At 34.7% G+C, this 25,966-nt stretch overlaps 1 protein-coding gene across 1 annotated transcript in view; it reads right to left on the bottom strand.

The window, feature by feature from the left end:
- LOC126883255 (protein O-mannosyl-transferase 2) overlaps window positions 1-25,966 on the bottom strand; it is a 169,343-nt gene that overhangs the window by 65,059 nt on the left and 78,318 nt on the right. The window contains exon 9 of the mRNA XM_050648550.1: window positions 4,969-5,111. Within this exon, the coding sequence (XP_050504507.1) occupies window positions 4,969-5,111 (143 nt within the window). The remainder of the gene's footprint in view (window positions 1-4,968; window positions 5,112-25,966) is intronic.

The following is a 25,966-nucleotide window of genomic DNA, read 5'->3' as shown; positions in this document are numbered from 1 at the left end:
AGAGATTTTCGGCGAATCTGTTATCTGCAAACGATTTTATAATTATACGTGGAGATGCTAAGTTACGTTCACAGTATATAGGATTACATATTTTTTTAAATATGCTTATTGTGATCATTTTTAATTCTTAATTTATAAGGATTATAAATTACTCATTTCCAAATATACTGGCGTCACTGACCCGTTTTAGCCAAGTCCCATACTAATAAAATATATTTATATGTAATTCATAATTCATATACAGTAGAACGTCAATAATCCGGATTAATTGGGACCGGACCCCATCCGGATTATCAAAATTACCTTAAAAAAGGCCAATATACACATTTAAGTACAAAAAGCATTTTAAAATTTTATATGTCCTCTTATACAGTAAAGGTTCTAGAGGTGAAATTAATCAAAACACTTTTTTATGTTCAAACACTGTATTGTAATTTATATATGTAATATTGTAATTTTGACATGTATAATTATCCATTTGAAAAAATAAAAAATGATTTTGTAATCTTTATATTATAATTAAAAAAAAAAAAATCACTTGGGTTGAGAGGGAGGGCCGATCGCCCCCATTGCCCCCCCTGGATCCGCCACTGGGCTCAAGTCCAAAAGTGAAGTAGAGAGTAAGAGGAACCAAAATCCAAATTTTCAAACAAACCCGTCGTGACGAGGATTTGACTCCAAAACGATTTACTGGCCTTATAGTGTTCAGTACTGAACCGGTTCAGGATCAACCTTTTATGAATACGACTTCAAAAAGTCTTACTAAAATAATTATAAAAACTAAAAATACAAATATAGTTTTCGCGAGAGGAGTACTATGTACTATAGTCTATCTTTATGACCGAGAGACTATTATAGCATTGGAGGTATCAGTTAAAATTATGCTATAATACTCTCTCGGTCATAAAGATAGACTATAACCTAAACTATATACTAAGAAAGCTGTAGTACTTCGTTATAAATAAAAAATAGGGTTCATGCGAATATCTATACTAAAATCGCAATAAAGATGCACTAGAAATAAACAAACCAAGACAGGTTGAGTGTTACGAGGAGTAGGTACTCCCGAATCATGATTTACAATGAACAAACCTTGTAAATTTGACTCTCAATTGAGAACAAACTGCTGATTTATAAAACAGTCATCAAACCTATATGGACGTACGGTATAGAACTATGGAGTTGTGCCAGCAAATCAAACACAAAAATTATCCAAAGAACTCAATCAAAAATTCTACGCACCATCGCAAATGCCCCGTGGTACATTTCCAACCAAACCCTTCATACAGACCTAAACATCCCGTTAGTCAGCACAGTAATTCAAGAAAGAGCCAACAGACATCACGAGAAATTGGAAGACCACCCCAACCAATTAATATTACCATTACTGCAGCCACTAAACAACAGAAGATTGCGAAGATTATGGCCCATAGATCTTCGCTGAAACTGAGGTGAAACCGCTGGGTGATGTACCTCATAACGCCATTTTAGTGTACAATAATACATTGATATATGTTATTGTACTTGTTATCAAATTAGCTTAGAGAATATGTAATTCTGATTGTTAATAAATGCTTACAAAAAAAAAATCATGATTTGGGATTTACTATATATGTAAAAAAATATACTCTTCCCAATGTCATTTAGTAAGAGTTGATTCTGATTCACACAAACAACAGATTCTAAGTAGAAATTATATGTTACTGGATATGTTCAAATTAGTCCAGGCTGTATCGTCGCTCCCGTTAGGTAAATTACTCCGATTCGATTTTTTTGCACAAACTTACTCAAAAAGAGGTCCTTATAACAAATCCACTGGGTGTCAGGCGGTACCTTGGTCGAAAAATTGTTTAAACAATTTTTTTTAAACAAATTCACAAAAATAATTTTTTCACTTCGAACCAATTTTTTTTATCTCATTTGGGTCATTCTGAGCAAAAAAGGTATCTTCTGATTTTTCTCTAAAAGTGATTGTTGTCAAAAGACAGGAAGTGACCAAATCAAAGCTTATAGCCCCCTCTACAAGATCCCGAAGAAATTTTTGTCATTATTTTATTACTAAGCTGTTGTTTAATTATTAAAAATGAGCGCTAAGTGCGTATTAGGCGGCCGTCAATGGTGAGTGCGAAAGGGATGCACCATTCCGTCCGTCTAATACCATCTCACTCGCACTCACATTGACGGCCGCCTCAATACACGCTTAGCGCTCGTTGTTGATAATTAAAAATAACATCTTAGTAATGGAATAATGACAAAAGCTTCTTCAGGATCTTATAGATGGGGCTTTAATCTTTGATTTGGTCAGTTTCTGACTTTCATAATAATTATTTTTAACCGAATTATTAAACCTTGAAAATGGTTATTTTCCCGTTTTTCAAATTTTTAATCGCATATAACTCGACATCAGTCAATTTTAGAGAACAACAAAATTCCCCAAAGAATCTAACAAAATTTGTCCGAAATGAAAAACATATTTTTGCGAATTTGTTTAAAAAAAATTGACGCCAACCGTCACTAAGGTCATTCATTACTGTACTCATTTGCCCTCATTTGCGGCAGTAAAGTAACACTTTATTGTACCGAAAGAAGAATTTTACTTTACTTGTTGCGATTATTAATCAAATTAACCGAGATTGAATGTAAGTGGTCGATGGCAGTAATCGTAACGATAGCAGTTCAGTAACTTTATTGAACTTAAAATTTATTTACTTTAATTATTAAAAATATTGTACAACATTTACGCAGGGCCCCCGTAAGAACTACTCGCGCCTGTGTGCAAAAAAGGATTTTGGCGCCCCTTAAGCCATTTTGGTTCGTGTTTATTTATTTATTTTTTTGAAGGTAGGTAGGTATTTTAGGTAGGTGCTTGAGATAAGGCAAAAAACTGAACTTTAGCAGTCATAATAAGTTTTAATGAGTTTTCCCCGAAAGACGCTTAATTTTTTAGTTATTTCACGTTGAAAAATTTGATTTGGAATTTGACGAATAAGAACGTATTTTTCATGAGCTTCAATTTTGCTTTTACTAGATAGAATAGAGGGAAAAGACAGTTTTCCAGCAAAGACAGCATAGCTCCATTGATAAAGCCTGAGGAGGCAGAAACAGCTGTCTGGAGATGGTGGTCCAACTCTGAATCAAATAAAAACAAAAATTGTCTTTTCGATTTTCATCTTTACTCAGATTTTGAGTACTCGAAACTGTCTTTCGGACTTTTTCCTAGACGAAACGATAGTGGATACATGACCGTGTCCTCTTCGCTTTCTTCTATATTCGTCGTCTCTGTGCTTATAAATTGTAAAAGCCAGGGATTTAGGATGCTGCCAAAAAACCAGTTTCTTTGAACGATAAGTCTTAGATTTAAATACTGTTTATTATTTTTATCTTAGTTATTTTTGATTATTTAATTATAGGAAACTTTGTATCTGGGGCTTTTCGTCTTTTTCTTTTTCTTAGGTAAAATAGACTTCATGAATTTTTTCGTTTTTTTATCAGCTAAATTTTTGATAACAATGTTTTTTTCGATAAAATAGTTAGTTTTTGGGTTATTTGCGAAAAACCGCTAAAAATCGGGTTTTTTTGTTTAACAATAAACATTTTCACTCATAAATAACTCGAAAAGTATTGATTTAGTTACAAAACTCTATAGAACAAAAGTTGCTTAGAATTAGTCAGTTTATCCATTTCGGACTTATTTTAAACCTATATTTTTCACTCCCGAGAAGGGGTAACTTTCACACCCCAATCAAAAGCAAACAACTGCACAAGTCCAACTTTGAAGTAAAGGGAAGTAGAACCTAAATCCAAATTTTCATGCAATTCGGTGGGGCCCCTGAAAATTACACGGTATCGCCGTATTTTACGGTCAAATTCATTAATTAGGTACATTGCTAAAATTTATATCACCAAAAATTTCTTTCTTGAAGCATTGTCTTTAAATGATTTTTAATGATTTTCAACGAAAATTTTGTTTTTGTTTATAAATTCGCAAAGTCTGTGCCAAAAGCTACAGATATAGGCAATTTCAAAAGAATTCTTAGTGAAATGCTTATGTTTGGAAGGGTGGAGATTAAATTGTTTTCAAATATATATTGTAAAATACTTATGGGGTCAGTATCATCATGTAATGAAAATAACTTTAACGCTTTAATTTCATTAAACAAATGGTTGGAGTCTATATCCTTATTATGCTGATATGTCCGTTATTATGTTCTTCAAGAACAAAACAACGTTTTAAAAGATCGCAGTCACTTAATTTAAATATGTTTCGTGTGTATTTATATCTAATCCTATTTAATTTCTCAACTTTCGTTTCAAATTTTATTTTTTTTGCAAATTTTTTTTTCAGTTTTTGACCCTGAGTTTTGGCGCCCCTAAAAGGATGGCGCCAGTGTGCGTTGCACACTTTGCACATATGATAGCGGGGGCCCTGTATTTACGTTATTATTAATAAAATTTAAACAATTTTTCGACCACGGTACCATCTGGCACCCTGTGGATTTGTTCTAAGGACCTCTTTTTGAGTAAGATGGTGCAAAAAAATCAAATCGGATTAATTTATCTAACGGAGGCGACGATACAGCCCGGACTAAATCGTGATAAGTAGTTGAAACGGTCAAAACAAAGAGACGCGCGCACTCATCAAAAACATGTGAGATTATACTCAACACTCGTATAAATCGTATAATCTACTTTTACTAACAAGGGTTAGGAAGAGTCTACTTCAACTAGTAAAAGTTGAATTAAATTTTTCAAATCAACTCTTACTGCTCGTTTCAGTTGGAGTTGACTCGAACTAGGAATAGTGAACTCTAACTGAGAATCAACTTGAACTGTAACATATGTTCGTTGTAAATTATGATTTGGGAGTGCTCCTTGTAACATTCGAGGTGTCTTGGTTTGTTTATTTCTAATGCATAGTTATTGTGATTATAGTATAGAAAAAAAGCTTGTTTGATGGTATATATTTACCTGTTGTTGCCGAGCTCCAACTCCTTCGGGGTATAAATGAAAATGTGAGTGAAGGTAACCTCCTCCAGTCCGATGGTTTTTAAGAGTAATAATTGCCCCATAAGCTACTTGATGAGGCATACTTGCATTATGCAAACTATTGCCTAGCATAAAAAAAAGAAATTACTGGTAACTACTCATATCATGTATCATATACAGTCGAACCCGCTTATTAGAATCCCTGTTATAGGAATATCCTGGTTTATGGAATATAAATTCAAGTTCCCGAAACATTTCCATTTACTCCTTAATAAATTTATCTGTTTATTGGAATAGGATCTAACTAGATAATATCGCTTATTAGCATATTTTGCAGGTCAAAGAATATTTTTTTTTACAATTTACTAAAAATTTAAATTATGTTTGGTATTATGGTTTGTCGTCAACGGCCGGTAGTGCTGGATTAGATATTATTAGGGTAATAAATATTTATTACTTTGTTAGGAATACCAATTCGATCTTTAGCATAGCCGACAAATGCATGGGTCATAAAATAATTTTTATTTGTCTACACAAAGGCACTGTTGCCTGTTATAAAATTGTTAGAAGCAGTTTAGTTAGAATTCACTCAGAGAGTACCTACTTGTTTGCAAGATGGAATTATGGCTTTGTTAAATTCGAAAAGAAGAGAAAAGAACAAGAATGTAACAATCCATTTCTTGACGCCAATAAAACTTCTATTCAACCAATGGATTAAGGATGACCACACGGATTAACAACGAAAAAGCTATAATTACCAATAATTTCTCAAGAAAAAAAAAGTAATTTTGTTATATAGGTATGCATTTTAATAAGAAAATATTTACATATCTACATATTGCATACATTTCATATTAATTATATAATGTATTCATTCACATACATGTAATGTAATTTGGTATTTAACACATACATAGATAAGTACTAGTTACACTACTGTATTATTGACGTAAAAAGACCTAAAACCATTTACATACACTGAATATGTAGGTACATATAATATGATATACATATTGGCATAGTATGTAATAAAACTACATATTGGCATAGTATGTAAAACTACACATTGGCACAGTATGTATATAATATTATTACGTATATTCGGTAACACTTATTTCGACTAGCCACCAATGATCGGTTATTAGAATATCCCGGTTATAAGAATATTTTTGCCTTGCACAAAGGCTATTCCAATAAGCAGGTTCGACTGTAAATAGTTTATAATAGAACAATGTTCAATTGCAAAAATCATTGATGGCGAGACTAGCACCACCGGTTACCGGTTGAGTACCGACCGACCTTGTTTCAGATTTTCCTTTCTCTTTTGTGCGGTGTCCATTTTACTTCGTTCAAGGTTTAAGTTGCCTTTTTTAGGTCCTTTTTATTATTCTTTTCATATGTGTGTTGGTTTTTCTTTTCTTCTTTTTTCTGGAGTCATTTAACCCTTTCAATACATTCCGCAGATATCCAAAACTTTTCAAATAAAAAACAAGTAATTGGACTTCGTAAGTCCTAGGTTTTTGGGACGAGAAATCTAAATTCGCCACCAAAAATGATGTATTACCCAGAGCTCATTCAGCGCTCATTTAATAGGTTCAATTTTTTTATTACCCACTCTACATACTTTTTGAATCAAAACTTTTATTCTCTTAATATTTCTACTTAAAAAAGTTATACTAGAATCATCTCGCTAAACTCAACCGTTTTTGAGATAAACGCATTTTAAATCTGCGCGTCCACATAATTTTTTGCATAATGTCATTGTAGTTACACGCAAAAAATAACGTAAAACCATAAAAATATTCAAAAATGTATCGCAAATCTTTTCAAATGGAATTTGCGATGCAATGACATAAATATGAGAACTGGCACAATTATTATAGTTTCAAGTTTATTTTTCGGGTCTAACTACAATGATATTATGCAAAAAAAATGTTGTATCGCAGATTTAAAATGCGTTTATCTCGAAAACAGTTCAGTTTAGCGAGATTAATGTAGTATACCTTTTTTAAGTAAAAATACTAAGAGAATAAAAGTCTTACTTTTACACTAAGGTAAGTTAACTTAAATCGACCTATTTTAAGCTCAGGAATCTAAGGTTAAGCTATAGCCCATTCTTTACCAAACACCCTGTATATTTGTTCTCGTCTTGCGAAGAGGCGTCGAATAATATATCACTTGTACTATCCCGGTGACTTTAAAACAGTACTTCTGGTCATGTTTCTAAAACCGGTAGTCCTACGTCAAATTTCTCACATTTAGTACCATCCTTGGAATATAAGCTTTCATTCGACACCTCATTTGTCATTCTACCTGGTATAGTGACGGAGGAGTTATATTCGCGGTCAGATGGACAGACGGACAGACAGCCTAGGTCAAATTTCTCACCTTTAGTGTCATCCTTGGATTAAAAGCTTCCATTTGACACCTCATTTGTCGTTCTTTCTGGTATAATGACGGAGGAGTTGTGTTTATGGACAGACGGACGTGGATAATTCAAAGTTTTCACATTTTTTCAAAATGTAGTGAAAACAATATGATCAACACTCTTACAATGGTGCCTAAAGTGATTTTCTTAAATATCCTTAAATCTTTTGGTAGGATATGGGACAACTGTGTCCCAATAGTATTTTATAACTGTATTCACAAGGCATACCCCGAATAGAGTCAGAGTAAGTTCGGGATCAGTTTCCAAGGCGCAGGTGTCAACGTAAACTTATCCTGAACATGTTCAAGATTTTATTCTCCTCGAACAATTTTCGGATTCGGAATGTAATGACGGGTGGCATATAACAAGGTTAAACAAGGAAGCCTTTTGTTATGAAATTATCAACAATAGAAATAGCAAAGAGAACAGCATGCAATGAATTAGCCTTTCTTAGAAAGTTAGAAATTTAATTGGCGTCTTTTATTTCCACAATATAATTTGGTATTTCTTTCTTCTTTGCGTTTTTGCCTGTCAAATTTCTTTCACCATTTTTGTCTGATCCATTCTCTGAAGATGACCCCACCAACTGAGTTGACTTCTCTCTATAAATTCTAACGTTGACTCGATTTCCAAATCTTCTCTTATTTGAGTTACAAAATTAATAAATTTGAATATATTTTTTGTTGTGAATGATCATAGAAAAAATCGTGTATACAAGTTACATTTAATTATCATTATGAAGCTCATACTCTATACGAAACTCGTGATTAGGCGGCTCGTTTCGTATCCGTCATACTCGCTTTATAATGACTATTATTAAATGCTCGTCGCATAATATACTATTAATCATGCAATCATTTCCAATTTTGATATTGAATCTGATAGGTTGTGGTTTAATAAACCAAAAGCTAATAAAATATAACATGACGTAAGACATAGTTTCAGAATAACTTTGATGTGTTGTTTATGTTTCATAATAACCAATAAGAGATTAATTTAACTCCTCAATTAAAATGAAACATAAACCACAAAAATATTTATAAACAAGCTCATCAAGATGGATGTAGGTACTCATCAAGATGTACTCACCGGAGGGACCGCAGACGTTCGGATATAATTAGCGTCTCTTTGCAAAGACAATGACGTCGACTTTGCAAAGTAACAAGACACTTACTCAACACACACACACACACTATACATTACACCTGACTTAGTGGTAAGTTATACAATTACGTGGCTAAAGGTTCTAGTTCTAAACCAAGGCCAGAATCAGAGAAAAAAAAAGATGGAATACATTAACTAAAAAAGTGTTTAATAACAAAATAGAAAAGTTTTTTAGATACTAAACATACAAAGTACAATTTATTACGATACTAGGGTAACAGATAATTTTCAAATGAAAACAATAAGATAATAATACTGGAATACTTATTCATCTAGATGGAAAACATCTAAAAAATCAACTAAAAAAAGTTTTAATATAAAAAATATTAAAATTTGAAGAATATTTAAATAGAAAAACTAGAATCTGCAAGTTGTTTAAGGCCATCGGTACATAATTCGCAAATATTTTACGGGTATCCCTACTTTTTCTGTCTTTACACGGAAAATTACGTGTAGTAAAATGCACACTTGTATGGATATCTAAACATTACTAGAATGTCATTCTACTTGAAAATGTCATCATTAATTTAAAGAGATGACTTTTGAATATTCTTGGATAACTGTTATTTTTATAATTGCAAATTATTAATGCAGTTAATAAATGTGATAATTTTTTCACTAACTATGTATTCAGTGATTGTAATAATTTATATGTACAACAAAAACTAATACTCAATCGAGAAAAGAGGAAAAGTGTTAATAGACCAGGGCGCATCTGTAAAAATATTAGTACATTTGGACGTTGAGAGGTGACTCAAACTTTTTTGCACAAATTGCTTGAAAATAAATCAAATAATAATATTTGAGTTATCCTCCCTCTCAAAAAGGTCCGGAACATTGTTTAAATAATCAAAATGTCAAAAAATTAAGGAAAAATTCGATTTTTTTCTTCGTTTTTTGATTATAGCTTTAAAAGTATTCATTTCCGAGAAAAGTTGTACTGACATAAAAGTTGCATAATGAAATTTCCTACAATATAGAATTGGTTAAAAATTTAAAAAATAGTCACCCTTGTTGCAAAATAGCAAAAATTGGGAAAAAAACATAAAAAAACAAGTATTCGCATTTTACGTTTTTCAACCATTTATGCTACACTTACGACCTTCATATTTCACCCAGAAAAACTTTATGATACAGTAAAACAATACTGTAAATTTCATTAAGATCGGTTCAATAGATTTTGCAAAATAATTTTGCAATCCAGCTTTCGTAAAAAAATTCATTTTTTCAAAATGTTACAGGACTGAAAATAAAGCAGATAGCAAGTTGAAAATTTTTTTGCGTATAGAAGTGTACTGTACCTTTCATTTGCAATTTTGCAAAATTAAAATCGACGCGTTTTAATTTCAGTATGTATTTTATAAATGCTAGACTATTCCACAGGGTGATGCGAACTTTGAGAAAAAAACAGTTTGATTGATACACCCGGTATACAATGACAATTTACCTGTCTAGCAACAATATTATCACAGCGATATTGTTAAAGAATAAAGTTATAACATATTAAAAAAATCACTAAAATCGGACCACAGGTTTAGGAGATACGTGACATCAAAAATGACCTATTTTTAAGGTGTCCAGGTTTTTTTGGCCAGGAGTGTATTTTGACCGCAATAGTTAATAAAAACATTGATTCTAAGCAAAAAATGTTCTATACATTTTTTTGATAAAATTAATAGTTTTTCATTTATTCGCTATCGAAAGTGTTAGTTTTATATCTAAAAAATCAATGTTTTTCGATGGTATACTTATTTACGATTCACTCAATTTTTGCTGTAGAACAAAATTTATCAAACCAAGTTCTTGGGATTCAAATCACCTACAATTTCATATTTAGACATTTCTTCGTATCTCTGATGCCAATCTTTCTATTCTGAAGAAAATGGCATTTTTTACCAAATTGCAAACATTCGTTATTCGATTTAAACTACAGTTTTTTTAAAACTAATCATTCTAAGCCAGTCAAACTTCTAGAATCTATTATTAATACATAAATCATCATCATCATCAGTAGCTCGACAACCCTTTTTGGGTCCTGGCTTATTCTAGGATTTCCCTCCATTCTGTTCTGTTCCTTGCTTTGCTCTTCCAGTGGGTAATCTCAAGTGTTTTCAGATCTCAGAAATTCCATGTATCTAATTTTAGGTCTTCCCTTTGACCTTTTCCCTACTGGTGCTTGCCTCATTATATGTTTTGGTGTATTGGTCTCCAACATCCGTTCAACATGGCCCATCCAGCGCAGACGTCCGATTTTTATGGATGTTATGACGTCGGGTTCGTTGTATGCTGCGTATAGTTCAAAATTATATCTTCTGCGCCATACGTCATTTTCTTTCACCCCTTATATATGTGTCTCAGGATTTTTCGTTCAAACGTACCTAATAAGTTCTCATCGCTTTTCGACAGTGTCCATGTCTCTGATCCATATATAAGGACCGGTTTTATCAGGGATTTGTATATTTTGCATTTGGTTTTTCTCGTGATGTTGTTAGATTTTAGATGTTTAATTAGTCCATTATATGTTTTATTAGCAATATGTATTCTTCTCTTGACTTCTTCGCTGACATTGTTATCTGCGGTGACTAGTGAACCTAGATATGTAAAAATTTTTACGCTTTCGATGTTATAGTCTCCTATTGTCAGATTCTGTAGGTTTCTTTGGCCTGTCGATTTGCTGGCCTTCATGTATTTGGTTTTTATTTCATTAATATTTAGGCCACTGTTTTGTGCCACTCTTTCTATCGCATTAAATGCTTCTATCATTTCTCTTTTGCTTCTAGTAGTAAAAGGGCTAGGACAGTTCTAGATATTTTCCCATGTAAAATCCCATAAGAAATCGCTAAGGTCCATTCTGCTCGTTTTTGTCTCGTTTTGTGGTGGAGGCGCGACGGCTCGTCGGATTGTGACTTAAAAGGTATCGTTGGAAAGGGGATGAAAAAGGGGGTTGAACGCAGTATGTGGCGTGCGCATCGGAATATGCCAAAAGGGCATTACGTCATATCTTCTTTTCTATTGGTCCGATTTTGACGTAAGAGGGCTCGTCGGAACGGGGAGGGGGTAACGAATAAGTTGAGACAAAAACAAAGATGGCGGCAGTGCCAAAACGGCATTGCAGCATATCTTTGTTGCTATTGGTCCGATTTTGACGTATGGGGTGTCAAATGAAAGCGGTGGCAACACAGAAGCCAACTGTCAAGTCTTCTTCTTCTTTTAGTTTGTCAATTCTTCTTCTTTTCCGTATAGTGCCTAACAGAACGTGACATTCGACATCTTTGTTGTCATTGGTCCGATTTTGACGTATGGGGTATCAAATGAAAGCGGTAACGACACAGAAGCCAACTGTCAATTCTTCTTCTTCTTTTCGTTTGTCAATTCTTCTTCTTTTCCGTATAGTGCCTAACAGAACGTGACATTCGACATCTCTGTTGTCATTGGTCCGATTTTGACGTATGGGGTGTCAAATGAAAGCGGTAACGACACAGAAGCCAACTGTCAATTCTTCTTCTGTCAACGTTCAATATTAACTGTCAATTCTTCTTCTTTTCCGTATAGTGCCTAACAGAACGTGACATTTGACGTATGACGTGACATTTATGTGTGACGTGGCAAAGCGCTGACATTCGACGCAGAACGTGACATTTGACGTAGATATGTGACATTGTTCAGTTTTCCGTCCGACATTTGACGCAGAACGTGGCATTTGAGACATTGTGACACTGAACATGTTCAGTATTGATATGAATCCCACCGAGTACATACATAGGGTTATGGAATTTCAAACTAAACTTAATCAGTTAAATAAAGATATTAAATCATATGAGGATATAAAACAAATTAAAAGACATTTCGATAGTGTGTATATTGAGGACAAAACGTGGAAGCCTGAAGAGTTGAATTTACAGCAGCAGCAGCAAGGTCTTTACGCTTTTAGAAAACTACCACAAGCTACATATCCATTGAGACGTATTCAGCCTACACCATGGGTGCCAGCAACAACACCAGCGAGTATGTGAAAAGTGAAATAGACAATGTCTTTGCAATGTCTTGTGTAATATTAGCATCTATATTTATCTTAATTTTAAAAATTATGTTTGAAATTGTAAAGAGAAAATTTGAATCTTCATGTAATATAAGACTTGATCAGTAAATAAGGTGTTTAAATAAAAAAGCAAAAACCTCTCTCTAAAAATATTTATTTATACATAGAAAAATTACAATGGTAATATTGTATAAGAAAACCAGTGACGTAGACGATCCACATTTCTTTCTGTACACGAAAATAGTCCAACGGCGTGACAGGGGTTTGTAGCAGGACCAACGTTTCCAGTAGCAAGAGGCGTGCCATCAAACTTGCAAACATCAATAATAAGGGGAAAAACTCCAAAAATGTGACATTTCTTGCTTAAAAATTCTGTTTTTTGTTCTCCTCGAACGTATATGTAATCGGCTGCATACAACAACTTGGTTTCTAGTATTTCATTTATTTTGGACAATTCTACTGCTCCATCAGAATATCGAATGCCAAGCAGTTTTTTCTCCACGTATGATGCTGTCTTCTTATCATCATTACTTAGCGCATTGAATGGTTTCGGAGGTAAAAAGATGTAATGACTTCGTTTAAAACCTATTTCGATGGTAAGTTCTTTGGGAACAAACCACCCGTCCACAGCGAATCTCTGAATATCTACGAATGCTACTCTCATGATGACTGCTCTTGTACTACTGACACTTTATGCGTCTAATTTAAACTTTTTACAATTTCGGTAAGGGGGTCCATTACGCAGTCGTGAATTATAATGCAGTAGGCCTTGGTATTTTCGGGAAAACCATTATGTGCTTCAATATCGAGTTTTACGTCAACAGTGGATGCTTTCATGCTTTCTTCTTGTTTTGAACAGTCGATGACGAACAATGCACGATTCTTGAAAGCTGAGAAATCGAGTAGAGGTCGCTTTTGTTGGGAATGTACGTAGCTGGGATAAAATTCGGTATAGTTGAAATAGGCCTCGTTGTAGTCAGTTTTGCTGAAATCCAACTGCATTCTCTCGTTTGGCCAATATTCTCCATTTAAGGATAATCTAATACTTTGTATGCTAACATTGTCAAATAAGGTAGGATCAGCTGTAATCGTGTTACGTTTGCCTGTTTGAAAGAAAACAATGACATAACGTGGTCTTTCAACTGATGTGCTAGTTTTAACGGCCCAAATTTCACGCCTAGCACCTTTGGTAATGGTAGGCAATTCGTGCAATTCCCACTTTCTAAATGGAATAACTATAGGTTGATCTTGTTGAATGGACTTCATTAGTTCTAGTTTAATTTCGTCATTTGGAAATATGTGCTTCACTCTGAGTTCAATGTTGGTGATGTTAATCTTTGCTTTTGTAGTTTCATCAGTAATAATTAAACAATCGTTGTCGTTTCGAGCTCGAACTAGTCTTATTGTTTGACGACCACACGTAATCATTGGATAATCGTTGAAAATGTTAAAAATATGCTTAAGAGGTATCTGTATGTTGAATGAATTATCTGCATCGTGTAGAATGGGATCATTAGGGTAATTCCAACCCGCCATAACCATATAATGGGAATCTTCTTGATTGTAACACGTCATGGCACGTACAGCACTTACGATACCAGGATCCCGCACTGTTTCCATCTCCCGTGCGCTTTCGCTGTACGTACACGAATCGAAAAGAAAAGCACCCACATTGTTGGCTAGTTTGACTACGCCAGATCCTTCTTTATCGACGAGTGATCCTTTAATGCACAACAAGGTTTCTCTCATTGCAAAAAACGAGTCAACTTGATTAATGCTAAATTCTACAATATCATTACAGTTGAATGATTTGATGAATGGTGCATATGTTCGGTATTCGGCCTTTCGAATCGACTCATCAAACATTGGCTTACGATAAATATCGAATATTGGAGGCATTACGATGTTGTCTGAACATTCGTGTTTTTCATACATTGTTGTCATTTTTTAGTTTAAAACCAAGTGATTGTAAAAACAATTTTTTTGCGAACGTAAGAGGTTTCCGCTTCGACACATCTAATGGTGTTCTTTTAATACGATGTTGTCGCTTGGACGGTTGCACAACTAATGGTGTTCTTTTAATATGATGTTGTCCCTTGGACGGCTGCACAACTAATGGTGTCCTTTGAGAATTAGATGACCTTATTACTAGTCCCATTTCCCTCTTGATCTAAGTTCCAGCACCAATGTGCTCTCTTCTCCTCTAAAGTTTACAGGTCATCCTTCTTGATCGAGAGCCAAGACAGTGATATTGGTAAGTTCACGCTGCGGCACAACGGGTAAATACAACAAATTGTGAGGAGTTTCGTCAATTGCGTAACCAGGATTTGATTGTATGACAAATTCGTAGATCGTATGAGCAGGTCTGTTACCGTCGAAGGCACCAGTACTAATGTTACATTCAAAGCGTATGCTAGATACTTTAATAATCCTAACAGGTAGATTCGAAGAATGTATCCGTCCAGGATTGAGTATTGCCGGAGAAAATCCCAATACTGTACCAAGGCTATCAGGTTGCTTAAACGAAATCCTATATTTGCTAAATATTTGACACTGCAACGTGTTGTGGTTAGGTTTTAGACTAAATATCGATTCTGGTTTAAGCTCATTGTCAGCACCCAGTTTCTTTTGTATGTATTCTTCAATATCGGCAATTTCATAACATCCATCGGGAAAAGCAAAGTTTTGCCATTTGTTTTTGTCATTGCAGTAATAAAACTTGTTATTTTCAATGTTTGGTATACTGTTGTAGGAATGGAAGGCACGAAGAGCTATTTCGTAATCTTTTTTCGGATCCAACACGATTGGTGTGGGTGGTTGAAATGAAAATGTATAAGTGGCACTAACTACTCTCAACAACTGCGACATGATGACTGATTCAAGTCGATAGATTAATAGGGTTATATATATAGTTGAATAAACACCAATTTTTTTTTCACATATTTTTTATTTGTTCTAAAGCAAGTTTACATAAATGACAAGATGCTTGAGAATCGGGTGGTCCATCCCAGTGAGTCCTCCAATCTGGTCTGTTGTAATGTACGAAGCACGGAAGTAGTATCTGCAAGTTAAATTCTCCTCGATATTCCCCAGGCAATTTATGCCATATACTTAACAATTCTGAAGGTCTAACAGTCCGTATAATATACTCTAGCGGTATGTGTTTTAGTTCTTCACTATATTCTGTAAAACATTTTTCGCGAAACATATGGGACATAAGCAATCTACTACTGTCCATTATATAAAAACTTTAAGCATAAATGCCCACAAACGATTTGATTGTAAGTTTGATACTGGTGATTATTGTAGAAAATTCTGGCACGTGCACCCAGATATTTCACAAGTTCTTTGGTCGGCTTCAAATTACCAAATGAATCGAAATATTCCACGTCGTTGTTTATCTTTCTATATGCTACCCAATGTGTTCCGTTATGCGCGGACACATCCAAGTTAACTATTGCACATTCTCGTTGTCGAGGACCGTCTCTAGGCAGAGCGTCATTCATGAAAACTCCTCGAAAATGTGGTATGTTAAGTATTTTCACGTAATGTGCAATGTCCAAGTCATACAGCAGACGATTGGGCAACTTTATTGGAAGTTTTTTTTTCAAATACAAGCCGAATCCGCCTCTGGGTTTCTTACGTAGGTACAGACCTGAACCGATATGTTCCATTGCCTTATTATGACGTATATCCTCCTCAAATTTCTTTTGGGCATTTTTTGCGTCGACCACAGTTTTTGCCACCCCCGCAGCACCTCCTGCTAAAGCCCCCAATGCCGAAAGACCAGCAAAGAGAGGTATGAGGGGTAGGAAACCTCCAGATTTTAGTGGTAGTACGCGAGGAACATCAATTTCTTTTCGGCCGCCAAGTCTTTTGATTATGGATTTTGCAATTCGTACAGCAGTCAAAGCAGTATTGTGTAACGATGCTTCTCTCTTCATAGACTTTGCAATTTTTGAGACAACATCGCGATTGAAAGAGTAACGCCCCTTTCTTCCACGACGTAACTGACATCCCATTCCCAATTTTCTTTTCGTCTTCATTCCACCGGTTACAAGTAAGGCAGCAGTTTTTTCACCAAAGCTAGCGTCTTTCGACTTGAATCGCTCCCAGGCTCTATTTTCCAATTCTTTATCGGCCTTGTGACGTTCTTCGAGAGATGAATGCTGCGAGTAAGCGATATCGTGTTGTTTACAAGCTGCGTCTAATGGATTAATACCTGGATCTCCACGTGCAAGACGTTTTTGTAGTTGTGTTCCAGCTATAAAGAACGTATTTTTTTTTTACTTATAAAACACAACAAAATTGTCGCAAAGTTACTTACGTCCACAGAACTGATAACCGCCAGGAATATGTAGCTCAAATGGCAGTTTATTAATTAAAGAGTTCACGAGACCTCCTCCTTCGACGACCAACATTGGACTGATCCCATGCAAGTGATGACATCTATAATATATTGCCGTACTTATGTACTACACTTGCCACACGATGAAGATCGTTCAACAAGAGCAGACGTTGCCAATTGATAATCTGGACATTGTCCAGAAAGTGACAGTCAGTAAACATGGTAAATTGCTACCAAACTCATTTAGAGCCATTATTTGCGGTCCAAGTGGGTGCGGAAAAACGAATGTCATGCTATCACTATTATTTAATCCGAATGGCGCCAAATTCAAAAATGTCTATGTTTATTCGAAATCCCTTTTTCAAGCGAAATACCAACTACTGCAAGATGTAATAGCACAAGTCAAAGGTGTTGGGTACTTTCCATTCAAAGACAATGAAGAAATTATCAGTCCAGATGAAGCACAACCAAACTCAATTTTTTTATTTGATGATGTTGCATGTGATGGCCAACAGAAGATTCGCGAGTATTATTCCATGTGCAGACATAAAGATATTGATGCCGCTTATTTATGTCAAACATATTCGAAAATACCGAAGCAGCTAATAAGAGACAATTGTAACATGATTGTATTATTCAAGCAGGACGAGATAAATTTGAAGCATATATTTGATGAACACGTATCGCCAGACATGTCGTTTGATGAATTTAAAAAACTCTGTTCAGAATGTTGGACGACAGACCGCTATGGTACTTTGGTCATTATGAAAGATTTTCCCCTTAACAATGGCCGATACCGCAAAGGATTTAATAAATATATAAAATTGTAAGTTGATATATTGTTTAGTCGTCAACAAGATGTCTTATGATGCGGTCGCCATTGCCATGCGCAAGAAGAAAATTGCCGAATTGGCTAGATCAATTCGCAAAAAATATTTGGCATTGAAATTAGGCAAGACAGAACAAGATGAGTCACTAAATAAACTTTTTAAACCAATCTCGAAACCTCTCAAGGATATTGCGCAATCATCAAAAACGTTGCATTATGCTATCGATAACAAGTTTAGACAAGTTAAAAAAGAAGAAGATGTGAAAAAGAAAGAGGTAGGACTAAAAAAAGAGCCGAATATAGCAGAAAATCGTACACCAACACCACCAGTATCATTTATTAGTGATGGAGATGTGTTTGAAAACAACGATGAAGAAGATGAGGAATATGAAGATAGCATAGAAACACACCAATCGCAAGATAACGAAACCGAACAAGTAATGTTTGATCCTGATAATATTTCTGAAGATGCTTTCAACGAATATATGGAGCAATATCCTCCGATGAGTCATGAGTATATAAAAGAATTTTGGATGAAGTCTGATAAAATCGATAAAAACTATGGACCTATTTACAATGATTTGTTGGGCTGGACGTGGGGTAAACGACGAATAAAGTTTAACAAAGACGGTGCCATAGAGGTTATGGATGACGCCAAAAATGGTCAAGGAGGATCGGTGCAGGAGACGCCTGGACTATATCACCTTATTTTCTATGATAATCCTGATCCTGAATACTACAATGAAGAAGATAAAAATTTATACAAAACGTTATTAGAGAAAACCGAAGTTCATCTGAATTCAATAGGCCGCCTTAAAGGTTCAAATGGAGACAAATATCATTATATTATTAAGCCATTGTTTAGACCTGCATCTACATCAACGGTAGCAAAGAAACCGTCACAGTCTACATCAACGATAGTTCAGAATCTGTCACAGTCTACATTAACGGTATCACAGAATCCGTCACAGATAAATACTCGATCTACTACATCATCAGCACTAAAGCAACCACCACATAGTCGTTTACCAACTCGTTCAACATCATCTCAATCAGCGTCTCCACAGCTACCTTCGCCAGCTGCATCCTCCAAAGGATCAGGGCTTATCGATGACTCTCGTTTGATTTACAGTGAAACACCTAGGGAATATATTTACTGGGATGATCCAAATGAATTGGTGGAGCGTCTTCAACTCTTGGTGTCTTCGAAAGACGCCGGCAACACATCTCTCGACAACGAAATTGTAGCCATCATCAATGAACTAAAAGAAGCTAATATAATAGAGTAACTGGGAATGACAATATCATTTCCATTATGAGTGTCGACAAATTCGGTCATCATTCTCGTGGTGGTGGTAGTGGTAGCGCTCAAAAGGTGACGCGAGTTACATTTCCACATACTTCTGACGGAAATATTAATGCTGAAAATGTGAAAATTTGCAATGTCAAGGATCCATCAGAAAATGGTGATGCTGCAACGAAAAAATACGTCGATGCACAAATAAATGAGTTGCGTAACATACAGTCACCATTAATTCAAGTTGTTGATGAAAAAAACTGGGGAGATAGAAGGTTTAGCCATCGGACTAAATGAAGTAAGAGAAGAGCTTCATAAAACTACAGTTCCACTTCTCGAGCAGAAGTTGCAGAAAATAATGAAAAATGATTTGAATACACTAAAAAAGGATACGGAGAATAATGTAAATAAGTTGCTGCAGCAAAAAACTAATGATGTAAAGAAGTTAACCATGGAACTAAATGAAGTAAGAAAAGAGCTTCATAAAACCACAGTTCCACTTCTCGAGCAAAAGTTGCAAAAAATATTCAAAGATGATTTGAATACACTAAAAAAGGATACCGATAAGAGTATACAATCTGCTGCAGAAACCATTGCACATCATGCGATATACGATATGAAGATGGAAAAGAAGATAAAAGAAATGAACGCGGCATTACAGGATGTAGTAGACAACCTTCATTCGATGAATATAGATACCCGCCTAACAGCAATTGAAAGTCGTTTATAAAAATGTCTAAAGAAAAGGAACAGGTGGTGTATGAGTTGCATAAACCAGCACGAAAAAACTATGCTCGTCGACGAACAATACTCAAAGGAATCGATGACTTGTGGCAGATGGATTTGGCTGAAATGCGTCCTTATGCACACCAAAATAAAAATTACAAACTAATACTAGTTGTAATTGATTGTTTTTCAAAATTTGTTTGGACACGCCCTCTAAAGAACAAAACAGGTGAGGAAATTACTCGGGCATTTTCGGATATTCTCGCCCATACTCAACGAGTTCCGAAAAACCTACAATCTGATCAGGGAACCGAATTTTACAACAGAAAATTTCAAAATTTAATGAAAAAACACGAAATTAATCATTACAGCACCTACACGGTTAAGAAGGCTGCCATTTGTGAAAGAGTTATTAGAACGTTGAAAGCAAAGTTGTACAAGTATTTCAGTTTACATGGATCATACAAATGGCTAGATGCACTACCTACAGTCACTGAGGAATACAACAATACAAAGCACAGTAAAACAGGATACAAGCCATCTCATGTCAACAAATCCAACGAAAAAGCCATTTTAAACAAAAGTTATAGTCATTTAAAGATTTCTGGTCCACGAAGATTTAAAGTTGGCGACATTGTACGTATATCAAAGGCAAAACATTTCTTTGAAAAGGCCTACACGCCCAATTGGACTACAGAATTATTTAGAATTGTACAAGTTAAGATAACGAATCCTATAACGTATTTGCTCGAAGACATGCAAGGTACACTGATTAGCGGCGGGTTTTACGAAGAAGAATTACAGAAAACAAAAAATCCCGACATTTACTTGGTTGAAAAAGTACTTAGACGAAAAGGCAATAAGATGTATGTTAAATGGTTAGGATTGGATAGCAAACACAACAGCTGGATTACTAGTTCAGATGTAGTTTAAGGATCTATATTTCGATACGCCGCGTAGACATACATTTTTTAGAAAATGCTGACAATTACACGCAAAGAGTGGGGGATTGAAAAAGTATAAATTCTCTCAGCAACCATCCGTCACATTCAGTTTGAGTTTCTCCAACCGACTTGTGTATTCAGTTGCAACAGGAGTAATATGGCTTCTCAAGATAGCGGATACGAAAGTGAAGAGACAATTATCTACGACGCTGAATTAGATCGAGTACTGGAAAAATATGAAGAAGCTGCCAAAGATGAGCCATATTATCTATTGGAAACTACCTATCCAATAGGATGTTTTCACATAAAAATTGGTCTATCTCCAGCTCGACAGTTTTCTCCATCCATTATTCTGTACCAACATGGTAAATGTACAAGAATCAGTTTAAACACATTCGAGTGGACTACCCTAATTGAGATGTTTATACAAATTATGGAAGAATTTTTCATACCACCTTTGCCCACCTGTTCCGATGAGTATGATCCAATCGAATTTGAGTGTGGTGATTTCTGCAAACTAAGACAATTGGTAATGGAAAATGTAAAGTTCCTGACTATCGAGAAACATGGAATCGAATATTATTTATGTGAAGATGATGTAAGCCAGATCCTGAGAGCAAACATTGATTTAGTGTCTCAACGAGTGTCGTTATTGGACAATTTACAGTTTTTTTCGTATTATAGAAATGTTGTATACTTTATTCAGCAAAATTGTCATAAGAGTAACAGTTTATATAGTCGACTTCACGCTTTAACTGCGTTTTGTGGAATTTTTCCAGATACTTTGTTAAGTCAAGCTTTGAATGAATATGTATGGTATTATAGCAATAAAGTTGTAAATGATTTGGATAATTGTTAATAAATAATATTAATAAAATATGTTGTCTTTTATTTTTTGACTTTAGAGAGTGTAACAGAGGTTATCAGAGGTCAGCAGAGGGTAGCAGAGCGCAGCAGAGGGTAGCAGAGCGCAGCAGAGGGTAGCAGAGGATAGCAGAGGATAACAGAGGCTAGCAGAGGGTACCAGAGACGTACAGACGTCATCAGAGACAAGCTAACAGAAGGCACAGACGATCACAGAGCGGTATAATGGGTCAGCAGAGTGTAGCAGAGCGGAGCAGAAGGTAATAGAGATTAGCAGACGGTAGCAGAGCGCAGCAGAGGATAGCAAGTCGAATGTCACGTCATTCACGTTCAAATGTCACGTTCTGCTTCGAATTTCACGTCATTCACGTCACGTCATTTACGTCCTACGTCACATGTCACGTCATTCACGTTCAAATGTCACGTTCTGCGTCGAATTTCACGTCATTCACGTCATTCACGTCCTACGTCGAATGTCAAATATCTACGTCAAATGTCAGGTTCTGCGTCGAATTTCACGTCATTCACGTCATATTTCACGCCAAATGCCACGTTCTGCGTCAAATGTCGGATGGAAAACTGAACAATGTCATATAAATGTCACGTCATACGTCACATGTCACGTTCTGTTAGGCACTATACGGGAAAGAAGAAGAATTGACAGTTGGCTTCTGTGTCGTTACCGCTTTCATTTGACACCCCATACGTCAAAATCGGACCAATGACAACAAAGATGTCGAATGTCACGTTCTGTTAGGCACTATACGGAAAAGAAGAAGAATTGACAAACGAAAAGAAGAAGAAGACTTGACAGTTGGCTTCTGTGTCGTTACCGCTTTCATTTCACACCCCATACGTCAAAATCGGACCAATAACAACAAAGATGTCGAATGTCACGTTCTGTTAGGCACTATACGGAAAAGAAGAAGAATTGACAAACGAAAAGAAGAAGAAGACTTGACAGTTGGCTTCTGTGTTGCCACCGCTTTCATTTGACACCCCATACGTCAAAATCGGACCAATAGAAATGAAGATATGAAGTAATGCCCTTTTGGCACTGCCGCCATCTTTGTTTTTTGTCTCAACTTATTCGTTACCCCCTCCCCGTTCCGACGAGCCCTCTTACGTCAAAATCGGACCAATAGAAATGAAGATATGACGTAATGCCCTTTTGGCACTGCCGCCATCTTTGTTTTTGTCTCAACTTATTCGTTACCCCCTCCCCTTTCCAACGACACCTTTTAAGTCACAATCCGACGAGCCGTCGCGCCTCCACCACAAAACGAGACAAAAACGAGCAGAATGGACCTTAGCGATTTCTTATGGGATTTTACATGGGAAAATATCTAGAACTGTCCTAGCCCTTTTACTGCTATGATATCAACATCATCTGCAAATGCCAATATTTGTACACTTTTTGTTATTATTGTTCCTCTGGTGTTGACTTCTGATTCTCTAATTATTTTCTCTAATGTGATGTTGAATAGAATACAGGATAGGGCATCTCCCGGTCGTAGGCCCGTTCTAACATGTATTGTATCTGTTAGTACGTTTTGAATTCGAATTTGGCTCTGTACTTTAAGTGTTTCTTTTACTATATCAATGATTAATACATAAATAAAGAAGAATAAAAAGGCCAATGACTAAAAACACCGCTAACTTACATTACTATGCTTCCAATTGGATTTCTCCTTTTTTTTAAATATATTGATTTTTTTAACCCTAACTTTTTTATTTGTTAACTTAGAAAGTTCGTTAAAATAGAATTTTGTAGGTTTTTACAAGATCTATAAAGATATTAATATTAAATCCTTTTAAAATTTTCAGTCACAAAAAGAGGTGGCATTGAAAGGGTTGGTAAAGGTGGTTTTTGCATATTACAAGTTTTATGTGTCAATTGCTCACTTAATTTTTGCCGTAAAAAAATTTTTGCAAGCCAAGTTCTTGGGAACTAAATAGGCTACAATTTCATATTTAAATATTTTTTCGTTTCTCTGATGCTAATCTTTCTATGAACATCTATCTATTCTGAAGAAAACAGCATTTTTTACCAAACTACAAAAACTCGATATTCGCTTTTAACTCCATTTTTTTTAAAAACTAATCATTCTAAGCCGATCAAACTTCTAGAACCTATTAACAATACATAAATCAAGAAAACCGAATCAGGTAAATGACAAATTTTAATTAGGGTGGTGATTAGGGGGTTCTTTACGATCACTTTTTTTATTATTATTATTTATTGACGGACCGAAGTCCATTAGTACATGATACAATTGAAATGTCACACAAATTATAAAAACAATTCAAAATAAGAACTAGTGCTAGTAGGTACAAAATTGGTAAATACATAATAAACAACAACAAAAAAATAAAATTACTTGCTCTCATTTAACAATTGAGAGCTAGTCCTATAATATTAAGTAAAAAATCTAAATATCTAAAACATTTTGCAATTGACAAATCAGTCTTGAAATTAGAACATTAAGTTAAATATAAATGTAATTGTGTGGAAAACGCAGTAAAGTCGTTCACAAAGAAATCAATATGCGGAGATAATGTATTTGCTAATTTAATAGTTTTACAGAGATAGGAACTTGAACCATAGTTTGTACGGTTAATGACCTCGTGGAAGGTGATCACAGAACAGGTGGTTCTTGAAGATACACGTAGACCAATTTTATTTAAGAGTGAGATACAGAATTTATGACCATGAATTAAGTTATATAAGAAGCAAAGATCTTTATGTTGACGACGACTCTGTAATGAGTCAAGTCGAATAGTTTGCAGTAAAGACTCATAACTTTGACCAGTGAGATGCATCTTATAAGCATAATAACGTAAGAATTTACGCTGAACTTGTTCGATTTTATTGATGTGACAATTATATTGAGGTGACCAAACACATGATGCATAATCTAAATGTGGTCTAACCAAAGAACAATAAAGGAGTTTTAAAGAACGACCAGTCGTAAAGTCATAGCTACATCTTTTAACAAAGCCAAGCATCTTCAATGACTTAGAAACCATGCTATTAATGTGTAGGTTGAAATTCAAGTTAGTGTCAAGAATAACACCCAGATCTGTAACTGAGTCAACTAATTGTAACCTAGTGTCCCGTATATAGTAAGAATTATTCTCAAAGTTTCTTAGTCGAGTAAAAGTTGTAGCATGGCATTTGTTTGCATTTAAGTCCATACCATTAAAAATAGGGACTGACATTCTTTTCATTATAAGTCACTTAATTTTTTTAGCTAAATTTTTTTTTTATTTCTGGAGATACATATTTTTAAATACTTTAAATTAGTTTTAACAAGTTATTCTCGAAAAATGCATAGTTTTCCCGTCCTTTGACTTTGAAACTACAATATTTAGCATTTGACGAAGAAGAGCCAACATATAATAAAGTATAGCTCGATTACTATTGGTCTTTAAGAAAATAAAAAAAAAACTTGTTTATTTTTTCAAAACGTACATTTAAAAACATTGATTTTTTCGATATAAAAGTAACACTTTCGATAGCGAATAAATCGAAAATTATTAAATTTATCAAAAAAATGTACAGAAAGTTTTTTGCTTATAATGAATGTTTTTACCTACTCTTGCGGTCAAATATAATAAAAATTTCCACCCCCATGGTAAAAGCGCCTTTTCGCATAATATAGATTTTGATCCTTATCCTTGGACTATCCACTACTTATTCTCAAATTTTCAGTAGTAATTGCACAAGAGCTCTAAAATTCTATAATAATTTTAGAGATCGAGTGCAATTTGTTGCGATTATTTCATGAATAAAACTGTTCAACACCAAAATTTTATTGTAATTTATTTATGTAAGTAAAAATTAGGACAATTAAACACACAGTTGTTATAAATATTAATTTGACGGTTGAAAGTCATCACATTTATAATTTTTAAAACATTTATTGTCATTAATGTCACTGAATGTATCTTTCGTAGCAACGAAGGGCATCTGACGTAATATACTTGACGACGGGAAATTATCAAAAATTATCGATTTAATTTAGATTTATTAGACCAGGACGCATCTGTAAAAATACTAGTACATTTGGACGTTGAGAGGTGACTCAAATTTTTTTGCAGAAATTGCTTGTAAATAACTCCAATAATAATATTTGAGTTATCCTCCCTCTCAAAAAAGTCCGGAACATTGTTTAATTTAAATAATCAAAATGTCAAAAAATGAAGGAAAAATTCGATTTTTTTCTTCGTTTTTTGATTATAACTTTAAAAGTATTCATTTCCGAGAAAAGTTGTACTGACATAAAAGTTGCGTAATTAAATTTCCAACAATATAGAATGGGTTAAAAATTTAAAAAA

Source organism: Diabrotica virgifera, chromosome 4 (assembly GCF_917563875.1).
Source record: "Diabrotica virgifera virgifera chromosome 4, PGI_DIABVI_V3a".
Taxonomy (NCBI): domain Eukaryota; kingdom Metazoa; phylum Arthropoda; class Insecta; order Coleoptera; family Chrysomelidae; genus Diabrotica; species Diabrotica virgifera.
Note: the sequence above shows the minus strand (reverse complement) of the source record. Positions and strands in the feature narration are given on the sequence as shown.